The sequence below is a fragment of the Battus philenor genome, unplaced genomic scaffold, assembly GCF_028537555.1.
Source record: "Battus philenor isolate CCGP_79_NKW_IND1 unplaced genomic scaffold, ilBatPhil1.0.hap1 SCAF_25, whole genome shotgun sequence".
Taxonomy (NCBI): Eukaryota; Metazoa; Arthropoda; class Insecta; order Lepidoptera; family Papilionidae; genus Battus; species Battus philenor.
The window spans coordinates 8,976,996-8,994,575 of NW_027181688.1; the positions used below are offsets into that span (position 1 = coordinate 8,976,996).

Sequence of the window (17,580 nt, forward strand, 5' to 3'; positions counted from 1 at the left end):
TTTTGTAAATTCTTAAATAGGTAAATATATTATTTAAGTATATAATGAGCTATAAAAAAAACTTTTGCCACAGATAATACTAAATAAGTAGAAAATTCTCGATTTTTGATTTACATCAATTCTAAACATTTTAAAAGATTATTATTACTTGAGCATAAAAAAGTTTTCCAAATGAATATAAAAATAATCTTTTTTTATTTTAATAATAATAATCGAGAGAAATATCGAATTAAACATGTTTTATATTTGGCGCTAAAGCTATTTATGAGATGGAAATTTTTGACCTACATCCATTATATCTCGCACATAAATGTTTATAATTTTACAATTAATATAAATATGGAATACCATAATTCATTTAAGAGATATTTAGATATTTTTGACCAGCGTTATTTACGTTGATCCGTGTTGCCAGTTGATAAGTTTTCAGGATCTTATGATTATAAGTAATTCAGCTCGCAGTTGAAGCGTAACGGGATAGCTCTGGCAACACCATTCCGATAGCCTGGAAGAATTGAGCGATCTAATATTAGCGTGTTAACACAACCGTCCGACTTTTAAGGAACATGCAGAATAAGGATCGAAGGATTGAGGGAAATTGAATATAAGTTTTTTTTTTTAAATTACAAAGTTTAAATAGTTCGCGGCATTAGATTTGGCACGTCAAAAATAACAGCAAGTTACTCTTACATATATACCAAGCTGTCGAAGCACCGTGCAAGAAATAAAAAGTTCTATAGAAAGACGTTTTACAAAGGTTTATATTGTCGACGTGCCAAATCATATGCCTTGTAACTATTCTTAACCAAATAAAAGCTGATAACATTTTTGTAACACTAATAACAACAGAGAAGAGTTTTTTGAGAGTTTAGAGCATGGCTAAATCATTCTCTTAAGGAGAGAGTTGGGAGAGGGTTTTGTCATAAGTTTATTTAAAAAAAAATGCAGAGCATAATAAAGCAAAAGCAAATTGCAAAGCAAAATAATATATTTTTATGCGATCAATTAATTCATAGGGGGCCGTTCATAAAATACCTTCGCTCGGAAGGACGGAGGACAGACAGTTTCAATGCCGATTTTAGATGCCTGAACAATAAATAAATTATTTGTTTTTATTTCAGACTGTATCACAGGGTGAACATATACTTACGAACTGATACTTTTACGCTTTTTTGTTTTTGTAACATACAATACCTATTTTGCATTCCAAAAAAACACACCTGAGACAAATTTATGGACGCACCTATAAATATTTGACAACCAAGTGATATATTTCATTTTTTAAAAGACAAAGATTTCAATGGTTTTAATGTCAATTATCAATTTAAAAAATAAATTCTCATTTTGGGTATGACACGTTGCTTATTATTTATGTTTTTCACAATTTAAACTTTTCCAGAACTTTACATATATATTATAGATTAAAATTAGCAAAATCGATCAAGGTATTCTTGGGTTTTAATAAGACACAAATATCAATTTATTTTATATAGATATTTATGAATTTACTTAAATGTTGTTATTATGAAAATAATCAATATTTTTTCAAGATTATCTATTATTTTCAGAGTTGATCTAACTTTTAGGATGTATTAATTCCTGGGGGTTGTCGAAGAGAGTATAACGTAGTGTGACAACGAGGGGGAGAAAGAAAAGTGAGATTTTAAGCAAAGCATTTTATAAAAGGCCACCTAACGAGGATAAAAATATATTCATTTAATAAAATTACCCTTTTCAAGCTAATTTATGGAAATAAACAAGCAAAAAAAAATATTTATTCTGTTGTGCAAAAAAGTCAAATTTAAGCAGATAATACTAGTTACAGCCGCTGTCTCCACTTACCTCATTCTCGGCGCGCTCTTCATCACTCTGGTACTGAACATCCAGCTCGGAGCTGTTCACACTGTTCTCCCAATCTTCGGAGGACTCAATGGATGAAGCGTCCAAGTCCATTTCAGCTGTTGATAATGAGTCAAAGATAACAACAAATACTATGCATGGCGCTGCTTATAAAAATTAATAAATATGTCGACGTATGACAAAGTAAAGTTAATATATAAAATACTGTTACAAAGCACGTGTTACAGAACCCTCTAAACAATAAACACGGAACCCTAGGGTCAATAATTGCCGTAAACACGCGTGAGCTTGAAGTTAGTTATAGATTTTTGTGTACGGTTCTCGAAAATTCTAACAGAGTACTATCTCGAACTTACTAGAACCTTCTCCGTAGTATAAATAGGTGTACTCCCTGTGTCCAGAGATCAGTGTTATTTTTCGAGTTATAACATTAAAAAGATCTACGATCAGTGATACAAAGTGATTATTTGGTAAGTTGTTTGGAAGCGAAGTTTGGACTAAACGAAAGTATACTTTGTGTTAAAGTAGGGTGACCGTCTGATTTGTGAATAAAAGGCTCCTTGTGAACTAGTGGTGTTTCATTTCGAGTCAGAACCCACAGTACGTAACAATACGTACCCGAATATTAATTGTAGTTTAATTATAAAAGTTTTAATCTTATTTATAATAACGTATAGTTTATTTGTGCAAAAATTATCATATGATAAATAAAAATTATTAATGAAATTGTAATATTGAACGCATAATTGTTCCTCGCTCGTTGATCCACGCATTCTTTGTACGCGTGAATACATGAAAAAAGGAACAGTATACAAAACAAAGAGCTTACATATATTTCTTTTTTATGATTCCCGCTACTGGAGACCTCTCGTATCCTTATCTTTTTTGAGACACGGACTTTATTTTTAAATAATATTTTTTTTTTATTTTTGCTTCTGTCATTTGTCTGACATCTTAAATTCTTGTCTTGCTTTCTACATTTCCTCTATCTTTCTCTTTCATACCAATTGTCCCTTTTTTTCAAAACCTGTATGTCGTCATCTCGTTTCTCAGATTTTACAATTCATTATTTTTATTTTATTTTCCAAAATTTGCTATATACTTAATTTTATTACAGTACGCGGCGATAAATATTGCACATTGACCTTTAGAAAAAGGCAATCGGATAATTTCGGCTTCGTGGAGCGTTAGCTCCGTCGCACGAAATACAACGATTGACAAAACGTCACATAGGTAGTGTGGGAAAGAGATAGTGCTCTACAAAGCCGAAATTAGCCGATTGTCTCATTCCGAAGGTCGATGTGTAATATTTATTGCTGGGTACTGTATTTACAGTTACATATTTTAGTATTTACTGTTTTCTTTTATTTTTATTGTGTCTGCCACAATTTTTCTACAAAGCTTGAGGAATGTTCGTCTTCCTTTATGAGCGAGACCATAGAGTTCTCGCAAATCTTTATACCTAACCGGCATTCGGAGTCGACTCAAAGTCCTCCGAATGCGGGACAGTCGGCTTACATGTATGTTGTAACAACATACAGGCCTCTGCTACGATAGAGGTCCTAGTATTAATTCAGCTGGTCTGTCTATAAACATGATGTCCCATAAATCAACGTCAAGTAGAAATCATGTAAACGGGTACGTGGCTAGTGAAGTGAGAGACCACGTTTCAATGTCGTGGTGTTACCGGCGCATAGAATGGTAGCAAATCATGGTTGCCGTAACTAGGGAGCACAGTGAGAAGTGGTACATACCCACTTTATGTGTAAAAATAAAGAAACCACGTCCCCAGTTCCTGGCAGCGCCGCTAATTCTGACGGGGGTAGCAGCCATAGTACCATCGGATTAGTGGGTGCTGAAAATCGGTTGATCGCTCAGGCTGTATCATCATCACCCATAGCAAGACATTTTTTTTATTTTACCAAATATTACAACAATAACGGGTCTTGTGCTTTCGTATTTTATTAACTTCTGACCACCACTGTGGATATGTTGTTGGTGCATCTACTGGGGGTCCTACCCATTCTGCATTTTTCGGCTCTTAGAAGAACCTGTTGGCCCCAACAGTCTACGAGCGATGGGCCCTGTCCAGTGCCATTTCAAACGAGCTATTGATCATAATACGTCCAAGCTATACAAATCAGGAATACTTATTATTAGTAAGCATTACATACCAATGACAAGTGGGTCTCCGTGCCTGGGAGCGGGTACAGCTGGTAACCTGAGCGCTGTCGCGTTAACGGCCAGGGCCTGGGTAGCATGCGCTCTGCTGCTCGATGGCTGAGGGTTGGGGACTACCTCCTCACTGAAGCGGACCAGTGGATACTCCTGTAGATATACAATCATTGTATAAACAACTATCTATTTCTGCCAAAAAAAAAATTCAGAAACAATTTGTCACTAATTTTTTTTAATTCAATTCACTTATATTTATCAAACTCAATAACTTTCTTAAAAGAATAACATCCTATAACAGTTTGTGTCTCTCGACTAATATTAAGCTAAGTCTCTCCTTTTTTATCTATACTGCTGCTCAAAAGGCATTTGGCATTTTTTTCCGAGGGTTCGAAGTTGCGGACGAAAATTATCATTGCGGCAGTTACAACCACGAATAAATAGTTTAAGAATAAGATGAGAATTGATTGTGCTTTGAGTGGACGTCAAAAAATCAAAAAAGTTATTCCATCCAACTTTACTTTCATATATTATCAGCGTACATTGATAAGAGAAATCAGACCAACATTTTAATTCTTCGCTGTCGAGTTATTTAAGAGTTTAATAAATAGAAACCCCATTTTTTCGTCACACCAAATGGTCAACCTGAACCACTGGAAACTAAGTCTATAATTTTTTTTTATTTAACATTTATATAATAACAAAGACATTAACAGACAAAAACCAGTCAGATACAACTAGTGTCAGTAAAGAGATTTCATTTTAAAAAAATTATTCAACCCTAACATATATTAATGAAAAATCAATTATTATAGAACTATTTTTTTTCATGTGTAACATTTTTAAAAACGATATTATTATCAGCTTAGTAATGTTTGTAAGAAAAAACGCAACAATAACAAAAGTCTAGACTTTTTTTGTGAGTAGACACAGGAGCCATGATGTGGTCTAATTGGCATTTATTGTTAGCGGGAATCAATACTGAAAAACTTTGCTTTGTAATATTCAATAGATAACTACAAAAGTAATAAATTGTTCATAATCTTGATCATAATTTGTTTTAACATGTTTGTAAAAATAATTTGTTTTATTTTTTTCTCTGTCCTACTGGGTACCCCACGAAAAAAAACAGCCCTAGTGGAGGTCATTTTAATGGTGCCTTTATATCCAGTTATAATATGAGAAAAGTCTTTGAGAGCCTGATAGCTTAGTTACAGTAAAGAGGTTGTGATACACCCTCAGCACTTTGACATCTATCATCATATTAAAGCTATATCTAAGCGTGAAAAAATTGTTAAATTAGGCAATTATTCCCAAAAAAACATTTATTTATTAACTTTATTTTTACTACTGTTTACCACAAACAAAGGTCATTACTAATGAGGCTATATGAAAATGCCAACAGTAAAAAGTATTTAGAAGTGAATATTCCAATATGAAATGACTTTAAATAATCAAATACAATAAATGTTACTCACAAGATGTGGTGTATCACAGATAGGGTTTGACCGAATATCAATCATTTCCAGCATTGTCAACGGATTCGTATCGAAATTGTCTGGCAGGGATGAAATCTGAAATAATACATTGACAATAAAATCTTTCTTATTACAGTAGGGTAGTCATATTTGTAAATGTAAAATAGTACAATAGATTATTGTAGGGTAGACAAATAATAAAAGTACACCTGTTATAAATTAATCATGGAGATTTAATATCTGTAAATAATTTTGGTAGGTATAAATAATGATAGACAGGTGGCACAGTAAGAGAGAGCATTTACTTGAATCTCCCAGCATTCAGACAACTCATGGCATTGTTACTAATAGTAATATGTACTATGTTTCCTAGATAAAATAAAGTTTAAGTTTCTTATTCAATTTATTTCTAATTAAAAACACTATTTATCCTGAAAAGAACAGACAAAGTAATTCACCTGATTATTGTTGAGCTGCAAGAACATCAAGTCTGGGCACTTCATAATGGACATAGGGAATTCCTTTATTTGGTTATTCCTCAAGTTGCAATGAACAAGCGATTCAAGTCTATCCATTGTTTTTGGTAAACTTTCTATTTGATTGTATTCTAGAGTTAACCATCTAGAAGATAAATAAAAATTGATAGTGTTAATTCATATCATTGCTAAGACGAGAATAACTCTTAAATAACAGCAAAAAAGTTTCTATTTCTAATCATCCTGTACAAAGGTATCACTCTGGAAAATGTTACATTATTTTTTTAATGTGACTAGTTAAATAGAATTCTACATGTACGAAGTATGATGTAAACAAAAATAAATTTTAATATGTCGCAAGTAACCCAAAAAAAAATTATAAAATAATGTTGACACTATATTCAAATTTTATTTAATCTTAACTAAAATGTTAATTCCAATCAAAAACATCTGTGGTTGTTTTCAATTTATAAATTAACAGGATCTATAGCTATATAGATTGCATTAATGGGCACATCTTTATTTCTCAAGTTCAGCAAAGCTATTAACAGCCAAACTCTTTGAAATAATAATAAATAAGAGGAATTGGATAGAAGTTAGTTGATCCATATTGATAAGAGCATACCTTAAAACTGCCTTGCATTTGATTTGGTACATAAGCACAAGAATAAACTGTGCTGAACCAAATGCTGCATAATAAAATTAAAATACCTACATAATTGTTAAGTAGTTAAACTTGATGGATTCAAAGTTATGTTCTGTACTAAACATAGCATATGTGAACATGATAACATTGTAAAATAAAGTACACTCAAAATTTCATTATAACAGACTATCAACTTAATGAAAATAAATGATAGGTTTTTATTGTTTTCTGCTTAGATATCTTTTATTGTAAAGTGTTTTAACTTCAGGATTCGGAAAGCAAGTGTACTTATAAAATAATAAGTCACCTAGTTTTATATTAGTATATATAGAATAGTGTCCAATGAAAAGTGGTAATTTTGATAAATTAATTATTAATAGTGGTTTAAACATCTTTAGATTACCTTAATTTTTGCAAAGAGGTCATTTCTTCGGGTATTTCTTTTAATTCATTGCCCCTCGCACCAAAGGTATCCAGTTTCGTCAATTTACCAATTTCTTTTGGTATCTCCCTGAGTCCGATTCGATTACACCAGAATGCTTCCAGGTTCTCCAATTCTCCGATTTCGGGTATAAGTTCATTTAAAGGATTGTAACTGATGTTTAAATTAACCAAATTTTTCAAGTTACTGATCTCAGATGGTAAGGAATTTATATTGTTGTAGTCTAAAGTCAGCGTCGTAAGGTTCGACAATTGGGTAAGCTGCACCGATATCGTAGATATTTTGTTTTTATGCAAGTAAAGGTGTTCGACGTCCAAGCAGGTGTAAAGCAAATTTGGTATTTCAGTTATTTCGAAAGCGTTAAGACTCAAACGGGATTTCTTTTTCGCAACTGCTTGTTCTATCACTGCCAGTATGTGGTTTTCACGGATGAATTTTAATATAGCACTCATCCTGAAGTTATTTTTGGTCTTATTGCATTATGTATTGCGTTTGAATTTGTTGCTGACAAGGTGATTAGGACGACGACAAACAACAGTCGATCAGGTGACAAGTGACAACAAAAAATAAAAATGTTGCTAGACGCCGAAAACTTCTTCCGCTAATATTTTTATATTTACACTCAACTAGAACTTTAGTCAATGGCAAAGAAATTAGGGATTCTGTATGGTTTTTCATAAAATCAATACGAGATACATTATGCTAACATAAATATACAAAAAATGGTAATCTACACTGTTTGCCTATAAATTAGCTGTCGTGTAAAGAAACGTAACAGATAGTATCGATTTTTAGGACCCCAAATGATCGATATCATTAAAAATAAACAAGTGATGTAAAGTACAGTACGTTAAACATTGTGACCCGTCTGATGATTTTACTTTGTGATATTATAAAGTGAACTTGACATTTTAAATTTATTACTTTAAAAATAACTATGGTTTCTATTCTTAAAAAATCCATTTTATTGCTCTATTTTCTCACATATGCTGCAGGTGCCTATTGGAAAAAAAATCTTTTTGTGAAATGTGGAATTTGTATCAATGTGTTTTGTTAATTTTCTAGCTACCCAGCAAAACAAAACTCTTCACCATGTTCGAAGATCAAGTGTAGATGATAGCTTTTTCAAAAATCAGAAACAAGATGCCTACAGATCTTACCAGCCGGTGTCTATTAAATATCACAAGGCCACTTACCCACGAGCTGACCAGCGTACTGATTACGACATTACATCCTACGACACTGAATATGGTGGAGTCGTGTCAAATTTTACGTCTTCCATATATGATGATAATCCACCTCTCTATCCTAACCCTGAGGAATTTTCAAAAAATCTGGGTAAATGTAATGTATTTTATTTCTCAGTTTCTATCTAGTGATATGCGAAATCATCAAAAAAACTAAATTCTTTTTTTAGCGATAAAAATGGACAATAAAGGAGAGAATGAAATTGAATTGCCAGATGACTCGTTAGCAGATGCTGATCTTAAAGAGCATAATATTATTGACAGTGTTACATATCTTTACGGATTTAGCAATTGTCATGGACCTCGAAATGAATATATAATACTGGTAAAGTATAATGTTTACATTATTTTTGCCTCTGATTCTATACATATATATTCACACATAGTAACTAATTGTCCTAAAAATTGTGCATATAAGTAATGATGATTAAATTTAGGTAAGAAGAAGAATAGTTACTGAGCATAAATGCGATTTATTCGTAGAATTAAGTAGTAATTTGTAAGTGAACTTAAAAAAAAAACTTTGAAAGAAAATTTTTGATAATATTTTCGTATAACGTTTTTGTTCCTTTAATACGAACAAAAAGAATAAATTGGTGCTAATTTGATTGTAAAACAAGAATATGTTCTTCGCGTTGAGCTATCATGTTACCATATCCAGCACATAGGGTTTTTTTAATACTAAACATTGTCCATTTCTCACGACTTTAGACATTACTCTATAATACTAATGATTTGAAAGATTTCTAAAGGTGCGTTTAGAAACCGCGAAGAATATTTACGAACATAAAGAAAAAAAATACTCCTTGAACATACACGACTTTTGCCACATATTTCTTGACTCTTCTAAGGGGCAGATTGTTATTACTTATCTATTAGCTAAATGATATCCTACTTTAAGTTATTTTTAAGACCTTAATTATTTTGTTAACAGATATTTGTGAATACAGCGATTTCATCACTCACAGTACTTGGATCATTACTGTGGATTATATTGAGCGAGTACGCTGCGAAATTTCGACAGGAGAGCAAATTGTATCCAATCGTAGTCAACCTTTGTTGTTCTTTCATAGTGTGTATGATGATATACGTGAAAGCAATATCGGTTAGTATCTTAAATAGCTACACAAAAAGGGACACTAGATACTACTACTACTATGTTGCTACTTCTTTTCCCAGCACTATTGACCAAGCGGAATTCTTCTCGTGATGACCTATAGGCCTACAGCATGGTACGTCCGCCGAAGCGATGTAAGAGCTCGACGACCACTCAATATGCTCAAGTAGTAGCATATAGTGGCCGCAGCCAGGGCTTCCCTAGGAATCTGCAAGCTTTGCTACCTTAACAGAGGTCTAAGGTTAGGAACACTCTGTGGCCTGCCACGAACCCCGGAATTCTGCAAGCGCCGCTTGGGCAACAGTGAAAGAGCGGTCCTAAAAAAAACATACTAAGTTTTGAGGTTATAGAGCACAGAAGTCACTTAGCGAAAACGTCATTACAGAAACTAGGTTCGTGTTGCCTCGGAGGCTACGGTTTGGGTGGACGCCCCATACAGTGACAAGGATTAGTCAGCATGGACTTGACTTGGACTGTCGCACGATATGCGTTTATAATTTTGTTTGAGGATGCTCAAAATTATCGTATAGTTTTGTTGTATTGTCTTAATTATATGTATTTTAAACTATTCTCTAAATTAAAAAAGGCTTGCAAAGGATTTTATCATGAAGTAATATCATTAATCTATATAATTTAACATCAAAATTATTATTAATGTTTAATAGAAATAATTTATTTACTATTTTTTGGAAAATTTACTCTTTGATCATATAATGTTAATAGTAAATTAGAGAAGACCATTTAAGAGTAAAGCTAATTAAAACTATAATCATTTAAGTTATAGAACGTCCACAACTGAACGTAGGCCTCTCCTATTGATTTCCAATAGGAACGACATTAACAAGAATTGCGTTTGTCAGCCACCTGTATCTATATGAATAATATCAGCGGAATGGCAAGTTGATGTAGCAGTAGGTGGGCACAGAGCGTGCAAAATAAATGGTTATTTTGTTCTGCATTGGAGGTAACAAACGGGCAAGCGCGTACAAGGTGGCCAAATGACCTAGTTTAGGTCGTCGGAAAACGCTTGATGAACGCCCCTTTCTGTCGGTCCTATAAAAAGTTTATGAGGGAGGCACTAGGACACAAGTTCAGCATTGGACGTCTGACGGCTGAAAAATGTGATGGTGACGAATCATTATATTAGCCGTTAGAGGCGTACTACGAGTCACAGGCCTCTTATGACTTATGGACTTCTATTACTGGTCTTTCGCCGCCTGCATCCAGAGATTTCTCGCGATCTTGACTATTTCGTTAGTCCACCCAGTAGGATTCCTCCCCACTTCGCATATACCTGCTCGCGATCGCTACCCGAAAATTACTGATTGCTTGATAACGAATAAATAAATAAATATATGTTTATCTACAGGGTTCCTCTTCACCGGCTGTTTGCGAGAAGATCGCTTTGCTTCTGCATTACACATACCTAACATGCTCCACGTGGATTGTGACTATGGCCGCTGCATTGACTGAATACTGCGCATACAACTCAATAATGCCTCTAAAGTATAATTATCTGTTCGCCTACGGAGTACCTGCTTTTATTGTTATGGTATGTATTACAAGGACAAACAGTTTTAAAATTTATTAATTTATCCTCGACGCTATTATTCTATTTAAGTGTATAAACGATTATTGCAATATGCTGTTATTACTACTCCTATTATTGGTACTTATTGTCAACATAACAAGTTATATTAACTTTATACTAGTTCAAGTCATATTGACTTAATAAAGATTTCTTGATTTAATGATAAAAATAGAATTAGTAATACAAGGTACTGTTACGAAAATTATTATAAATACTGTTTGATACGTACATTTTTTTAATTCAAACTATTTTAACACGTTTTTTTTACTAAATTATCATAAATTTACTACAATAATTATAATAGATTGTAAGAACAAAGTAATAATGTTTGCATTAATGATTTTACATTTAAAATAGCTATGCGTTTTTGATAAAAAAAACAATATGGTTTTATCTACACAATTTAAATTGTTGACACAATTCACGTTATTCTATTTTCAAAAAAATAAACCATGTAGCTTGGCACATTGTCCAGGAATATTGCTCTTGCGAAAGTCTCTTAAATAGCGTTCGTTCTATTATTACTGCTATACAGGGATGAGAGAAATTAAATAGCGCTAATATATTTATTTATGTAAAGCTCAATAAAAAATCAATAGTTTTATAAAATATATTAGAAACGTTTTATAAAATTAGGATTACTACATATTAATATCAATGATTCTTTACTATTTATCTCTGCAGACTTTGTATTGCCAGAAAAAAGAATAAATTAACGTAACATGTTTCAAAGTGGTCACTTTATGTAGGTTGATTAGAAGTAGGTGTACAAAATAAGTTCTTTACTAAAAAGCTATATATCACCTCTTTAAAGACACATATAAATAATCACTATGTATACTTATCATCCAATTACGTTACAGTTTAACTACGCATTGTCAATGGAACAATATGAAATTAAACATTATTGTTGGATGTCGCTTGAAAAGGGAATGGTTATGGGTTTCATGGTACCCGCTATGCTTTTGATCATTGTTAACACGGGAATAATTTTACTCGGTTTACAAGTGGTTAATAGAAAACAATCCGAGTCGCTTCAGACTAGATTACAAGAACTATTTGAACGTCACGAGGCAAGCTTCCGTAAAAATGAGACTGCTGATCCTAATGTTAGGAATGAAAATGGTGATGCATTAGATAGCATCTATATAGCTGGGACAAGCAGGAAAAATACTGACAGCTCGGAAACTTTGGATAAGGATTATGACGCAGGAGATGACAATTGTTATGTCAACATTGGTTTACCAAACGAAGGTAGTCCCGAAGAAGGAATTGAGGTCAGTGTTACCATTTTAAAAATTTTGTTGTACCATTATTTATCATTTTATTTATGTAGATTACATCAATACTAAACATCGAAAAATAATATCTATTGTTTGTGTTTTTAAATGAAGATAGATATTTTTTTTTAATTTATGTAATTGTTACTTTAAATAAGCTTTTTTTATCTATTGATGGGCTAATTTAATATACTTATTGAGTAAGCATTTAGCAAAACCACTAAGACTTTTAGTAAAGCTGACAAAAATTATAACACTATTAATAAATAACAATTGTACCTTTTTATCGGTAGTGGTCTTATTAGGAATCTATGGGGGAGGCTTACGCCTAGCACTGGATTTCATGACTGAAATTATGATAATAATAATGACTTAGTAAAACGAACTGTACTTCAATATAAGTAAAGTTAGAAAATTCAGCAGCTGTCTCTCGTCCGCTTTACGAACTTAAGGAATGTTTCCTTACCTCTTGATTCTGGAACTCTATAAAATTCGTTGTTAGCTAATCTCTACATGATAAAAAAAAACATTTTACGCAAATTTCAAGTCTCCAAACTTTACTATTCTAAAGATATCTTGATGAGTTACAGCATAGTTGAAAATCTCTAATAACATGGAAACTTCTTTGCTATCACATTTGAAGGTACTTACAATCGCCCAATTGCCAACGTGTAAGTCCCGACCGACACCACACTTTAATCGAAGGGAGGACAATCGTCTTGTTGACATACGATTTTAAAGAACCTCTATCTCTAAAGTTCCATATATCTAAAGTGCTCACTCCTAAAGATATTAAAAAAGGGACGTTTTCTACTTAAAATAAGGGGACATAATTTTCTTAATTTAGTTTGTGGGCCGAAATCGAGACTATAGTAGCACAGCCAAATATCATTGGCGAATATAAAGTTCAACGAATCCGCTGGCTTGGTCACTTGGAGCGAATGGGATCGGATCGGAGCGTGAAGGACTGGAAAACTGGACCTGGAAAAACCGAGGAGTCGAAGACCAGTGGGTAGACCCAGTTATCGCTGGATCGATCGCGTTGAGGCAGACTTGCGCGAATTGAATGTTAGCCAATGGCAGACGATGGCGCAAGATTGAGGAAAGTGGAAGTCTCTCGCTTCGGAGGCCAAGACCCACTTTGAGTCACTGAGCTAGCGGAGTAGTAGTAGTAGTAGTAGTTTGTGGGCAAACCTTTTTTAAAACGAGGAATAATATTTTTAAATGTCCTCCCCCTGAAATGTATTATTTAATCTAGGTATAAATAGGTATTGTCCTGCTGACCGTATCTACATTGGGTGTTTATTAATCTATTTAATAAAGCAGTTTTAAAATTCAATATTGTCTTTTAGCCAAATTGCTCCGATAAAGATGGTCAAGACCAAGGAAGCGCAACCGTTGACGGGGAACCTTTGTGGATGAAATTCAATTGGGGAACAGAAGGAAATGAACTTAAAACTTACTTAAATCTTTGCCTTGTGCTGGAACCATTCTTCGCTATAAACTGGGTGATGGGCGTTGCTGCGATAGAGAATGCTGGACACTGGACTACTCCAACTATTTATTTGGTCCTTGCTTTGACTATGGTATGTGTAATTATATGTCTATTATACGACTAAATTTGATTTTGCTTTATTTGGAGATATTAAAAAAGAGTATTTTTTATGACAACTGTACAACAAAAAGCATAAAAAGAACATTAATAATTATATTATAATTAAGGTAATGAGTAACAGATGATAAGCCTCTGTTAATTCTTTGTATGCAGTGTTTTTTTATTATTATTTACATTAAAAACTATAACTTCATGAATGGTCCGGTAGACGAGCCACATATGAATCTGACTTTTTTGACGGGCTCTTCTAAACAAATTATAGAGATATGGATAGAAAATTCTTTTATAGATTTACTTTAAAAGTTTAAGATTAAAACAGATTTTGAAAATTGCGATAATGCCACATGGAATTTATTAATTATTTACCGTTTAAATGAAGCTAAAATGTACTTATTAACGCAATTATTTCTTAAAAAATCTCAAAAGAAAAGTTTACGTTTTGTTTATAACTTAATTAATTTTAAAAACAACTTTTTGAATATATTTCTGTTTTGTTTTTTGGATGTAGCTTTCCTGACTTCTAACATAGTCCATCCAACAATTTAAATCATAAATTGTAAACAAATTATGTTTATTTGTTTTTAATGTTATTAGCCCCGCAAATGTCATAGTTTTTCGACATAAGCGAATTTATGGATATCGTATATATCCTGCAGTTTTGGTTCAAGAACATGTCGGTATACTGTTATGTATCTTTACCTTGCCAGACTTGCTGTAATTTCTTTTAAAAAAATATCTTATTATGACCCATAAAATGGTTAGGCTACCACTGCTTCAATGATTAGAATTATTTCAAAACATGTTTTATCAAATAAAAGAAATTTAAATTAACTCTAACAGCCCATACAAAAAATTTTTGTTTTACTTTTCTAGTATGCGTACTTTTGCGCAACCATTTGCACAAATTTGCCGATGTTGGTGAACAAGAAACCAGTGTCAACCTGCTGTGAAGAAATTGTTGGAGAACCTGCACTTGCTCCGATAAGGTAACGATTATGATTTACATTTATGTGAAAAACAACATCTATCGCTTGACGACCACTTGCTCTAATTTTCCGTATTAAACAAGTCCACCAATTCATTGTCTAGAACAAATTGCTGAATGTGATACGAATGCCATTGTACTTTAATTTTTTGTCCTATTAGATGTCATCATTGAATGTTTTTTTTACAATAAATTATACTATACCAAGGGTGGCCAAACTCTTTGATAGTCCGGGAATTTCTCACATTTGAAAGTGTTCACTAAGTACATGCTAATATACTTATAATATGAGAGTTAAGAAGTAATGTAAAATTACTGTTCCATACGGAATACTTGTACTGACAAAATTATAAAGCTGTTAATACACCCTTTGGTGGTGTATATTGCTCTGGGCTGTGTGGTATCGAGCGAGACAAAACTTGATATGATCAGAGAAAAATGGGTCATGATCCTGAACACAAGGAAAAATCAAATTCGAGATTTTTAATTAAATGTTTATATTTTATTAATATATTATTTATATATATTACAGAACAACGGACAGCATTCCGTTATTGGATCCGGCTGTACAGCAACCAAACGGCACTCCAGCTCCAGCCGATACGATAAGCACCATCAGTATATAAAAGATGATTGAAAATCGTTATGGTTATTGCAAGCGCTGCCATTCCTTGGCAAGCCAAACGATCCCTTGACTTTGATAATGGAGGGATACGATCTTTAAACGTTAACAGTATTACATACTTATGAAGATAAACATTATCTTTTTGTCTGTTATTGTTAAAAATTCAATGAAAAAGAATTCTAAGTCAAAAAATCTGATATTTGGACATTTCAATACAGTCCGCTCGTGATATCGATTAAAATAATCGATATTTCTTTTAAAAATGTCATCTCAAATAAAGTGGGCGAAGTTATTTGCTTGTAAATTTCTTATTGTAGTGATTACTATTCATGGAAAAGCTTACAATAATATTTAGCACACATTTAGTGTTTTCCATATATTTAGGAATATAACATAAGCTTTTTTCAATAATAATTTATGTACACTTTATTTCCTATTGTTTTACTTTTTGTTAGTGGGTGCTTCATGTTTTTATTATTATGTGTTTTTTGTTGCAAGTATAGTATCGTCAACAAAAATAGCGCAAAGGTAGGGAACATAGGCCTAAGCATTAGTACGAGTTAATTGACAAGTATTATATAGCATGTAGTATTCTGAGTTTGGCTTACTTCGTCCATCGGAACTCGTGTAAAATGCAAATGGAATTTTATTATACAAATATAATAATAAAAAATTCTAGTCTTCAAATGTGATAAAATTTTAAATTAATATTTAGAATTAGTACGTAGATATGTTGTTACATGTTTAAAACATATCTTTTCGACGATATTCTTTCCTATAATAAAGTAGATTTTCTAAGACTGCTTCAAAGTCCTATTGCCTTTAAAAGTAGTTTGCGTTTATTACATAAAAGCAGACCGGCAACGAACTTCAATCAAAAAAATTATTGTAAAAAAACTACAATTTTACGATTTTCACTTGTTGTCATCCAAAATTAATGGCAGCTCTTTAAGTGCAACATCTACTTCTGTCAATGTCTCTAAGTTTGTCATTGGAAACTGAATTTCTGATACGGCAGTATTTTTGAAAATGGAATAAATTTGAAGGAAAATTTTTCTCTTTTATCGTTTCAAGGTCTGCTTTTATTAAATTGACGTTGTAAATACTTTCTATCCTATGATCAATTTTCTACAATAAATTTATATTATTAAATTATTTTTAAATATAAGTGTCATAAATTAACCGTATGTTAGGTAATATTTTTGTGACAAGTCTCGTGTTGTCAATAAAGGTTTAATTAATGTTGAAAATGTTTATTTATTTATATCCAATAATCAATATAATACTAACCATACGCTGGCAAAATACATCAACAATTGTTTTTTTTTAATTCATTAAATATAACAAGGAATTTAAATTCAGAAAAAGAAAGATGGAATCTGTTTCCTTATTTCTTTTAAATGAAATGTGTGACTCCATGTACGAGTGATAGCAATTAAGTTTATTCGTAACATTAATCAATAGTTACGTTTATAAAAAAAACGGGCAGTCTACCGCCTTCTTCCCATAGTATAGTATAGAGAAAGATCTGTTCATGTCAATAAAAAACATTGTGGCGAAGTTTTATACATTTATAGGCAAAACTTAGTATTAAGCTCTTATATGGCCTAGTTTCAAATTAACTTTTTTTATGAATGCTCCCTTAATTTCATGCTTGTGGGACGAATATCGTATAATTCGTTCTTGGCCAATCCTTACACAGAGAAATGAATATTCCTACCAAATTTTACTCTCTAAACTTACTTAGATAGAAATCCATTAGATGAACATGTGAACAATTCATTGTAATCAAGATTACTTTGATAATTATTAAGTTTTCTCTGCAATTAAATAGTTCCTAATTTTTTTCTTTGATAATTTTGTAATAATTTTATTCAAGTTTTAATTGGTGGCAACACTTCTCAGTAATTTTTTCAGACTCTGATTAGTCAATAGATTGAATTTCACAAAATTTTTATTATCATGAAATTCAATGACCCACTTCTTGCTACCCCGGGAGCTCCAAAAGATCTTGTCTATAATACCGCAATGCGTGAAGACGAG

General features: G+C 32.3%; 2 protein-coding genes across 3 annotated transcripts; one reads left to right on the forward strand and one right to left on the reverse strand.

Annotated features, from left to right (window-relative positions):
* Window positions 1–224: 224 nt before the first annotated feature.
* On the reverse strand, window positions 225–7,612 carry LOC137924845 (leucine-rich repeat protein SHOC-2). 2 transcript variants are annotated; one of them, XM_068768224.1, is made up of 6 exons: window positions 7,039–7,612; window positions 5,972–6,134; window positions 5,514–5,609; window positions 4,035–4,188; window positions 1,843–1,958; window positions 225–505 (listed from the first exon to the last, which is right to left on the reverse strand). In XM_068768224.1, exons 1-6 carry the CDS (start codon window positions 7,527–7,529, stop codon window positions 452–454), a joined length of 1,074 nt encoding a protein of 357 aa, XP_068624325.1. In that variant the 5' UTR covers window positions 7,530–7,612; the 3' UTR covers window positions 225–451. The 2 variants fall into 2 exon arrangements, with proteins under 2 accessions (XP_068624325.1, XP_068624324.1); XM_068768223.1 differs by having other exon boundaries at window positions 225–523.
* Window positions 7,613–8,120: 508 nt separating this feature from the next.
* LOC137924871 (adhesion G protein-coupled receptor L4-like) lies at window positions 8,121–16,012 on the forward strand. The gene is made up of 8 exons (XM_068768254.1): window positions 8,121–8,415; window positions 8,495–8,649; window positions 9,259–9,429; window positions 10,811–10,993; window positions 11,896–12,309; window positions 13,665–13,898; window positions 14,801–14,913; window positions 15,445–16,012. Exons 1-8 carry the CDS (start codon window positions 8,121–8,123, stop codon window positions 15,536–15,538), a joined length of 1,659 nt encoding a protein of 552 aa, XP_068624355.1. The 3' UTR covers window positions 15,539–16,012.
* The last annotated feature ends 1,568 nt before the right edge of the window (window positions 16,013–17,580 follow it).

Coding starts and splice junctions, on each gene's coding strand:
- LOC137924871 (XM_068768254.1), top strand. CDS start 8,121: ATGTGTTTTGTTAATTTTCTAGCTACCCAGCAAAACAAAACTCTTCAC. Junction 10,994..11,895: donor TACCTGCTTTTATTGTTATG/GTATGTATTACA, acceptor ATTACGTTACAG/TTTAACTACGCATTGTCAAT. Junction 12,310..13,664: donor GTCCCGAAGAAGGAATTGAG/GTCAGTGTTACC, acceptor ATTGTCTTTTAG/CCAAATTGCTCCGATAAAGA.
- LOC137924845 (XM_068768223.1), bottom strand. CDS start 7,529: ATGAGTGCTATATTAAAATTCATCCGTGAAAACCACATACTGGCAGTG. Junction 6,135..7,038: donor ACCTCTTTGCAAAAATTAAG/GTAATCTAAAGA, acceptor TTTATCTTCTAG/ATGGTTAACTCTAGAATACA. Junction 5,610..5,971: donor TGCAGCTCAACAATAATCAG/GTGAATTACTTT, acceptor GTATTATTTCAG/ATTTCATCCCTGCCAGACAA.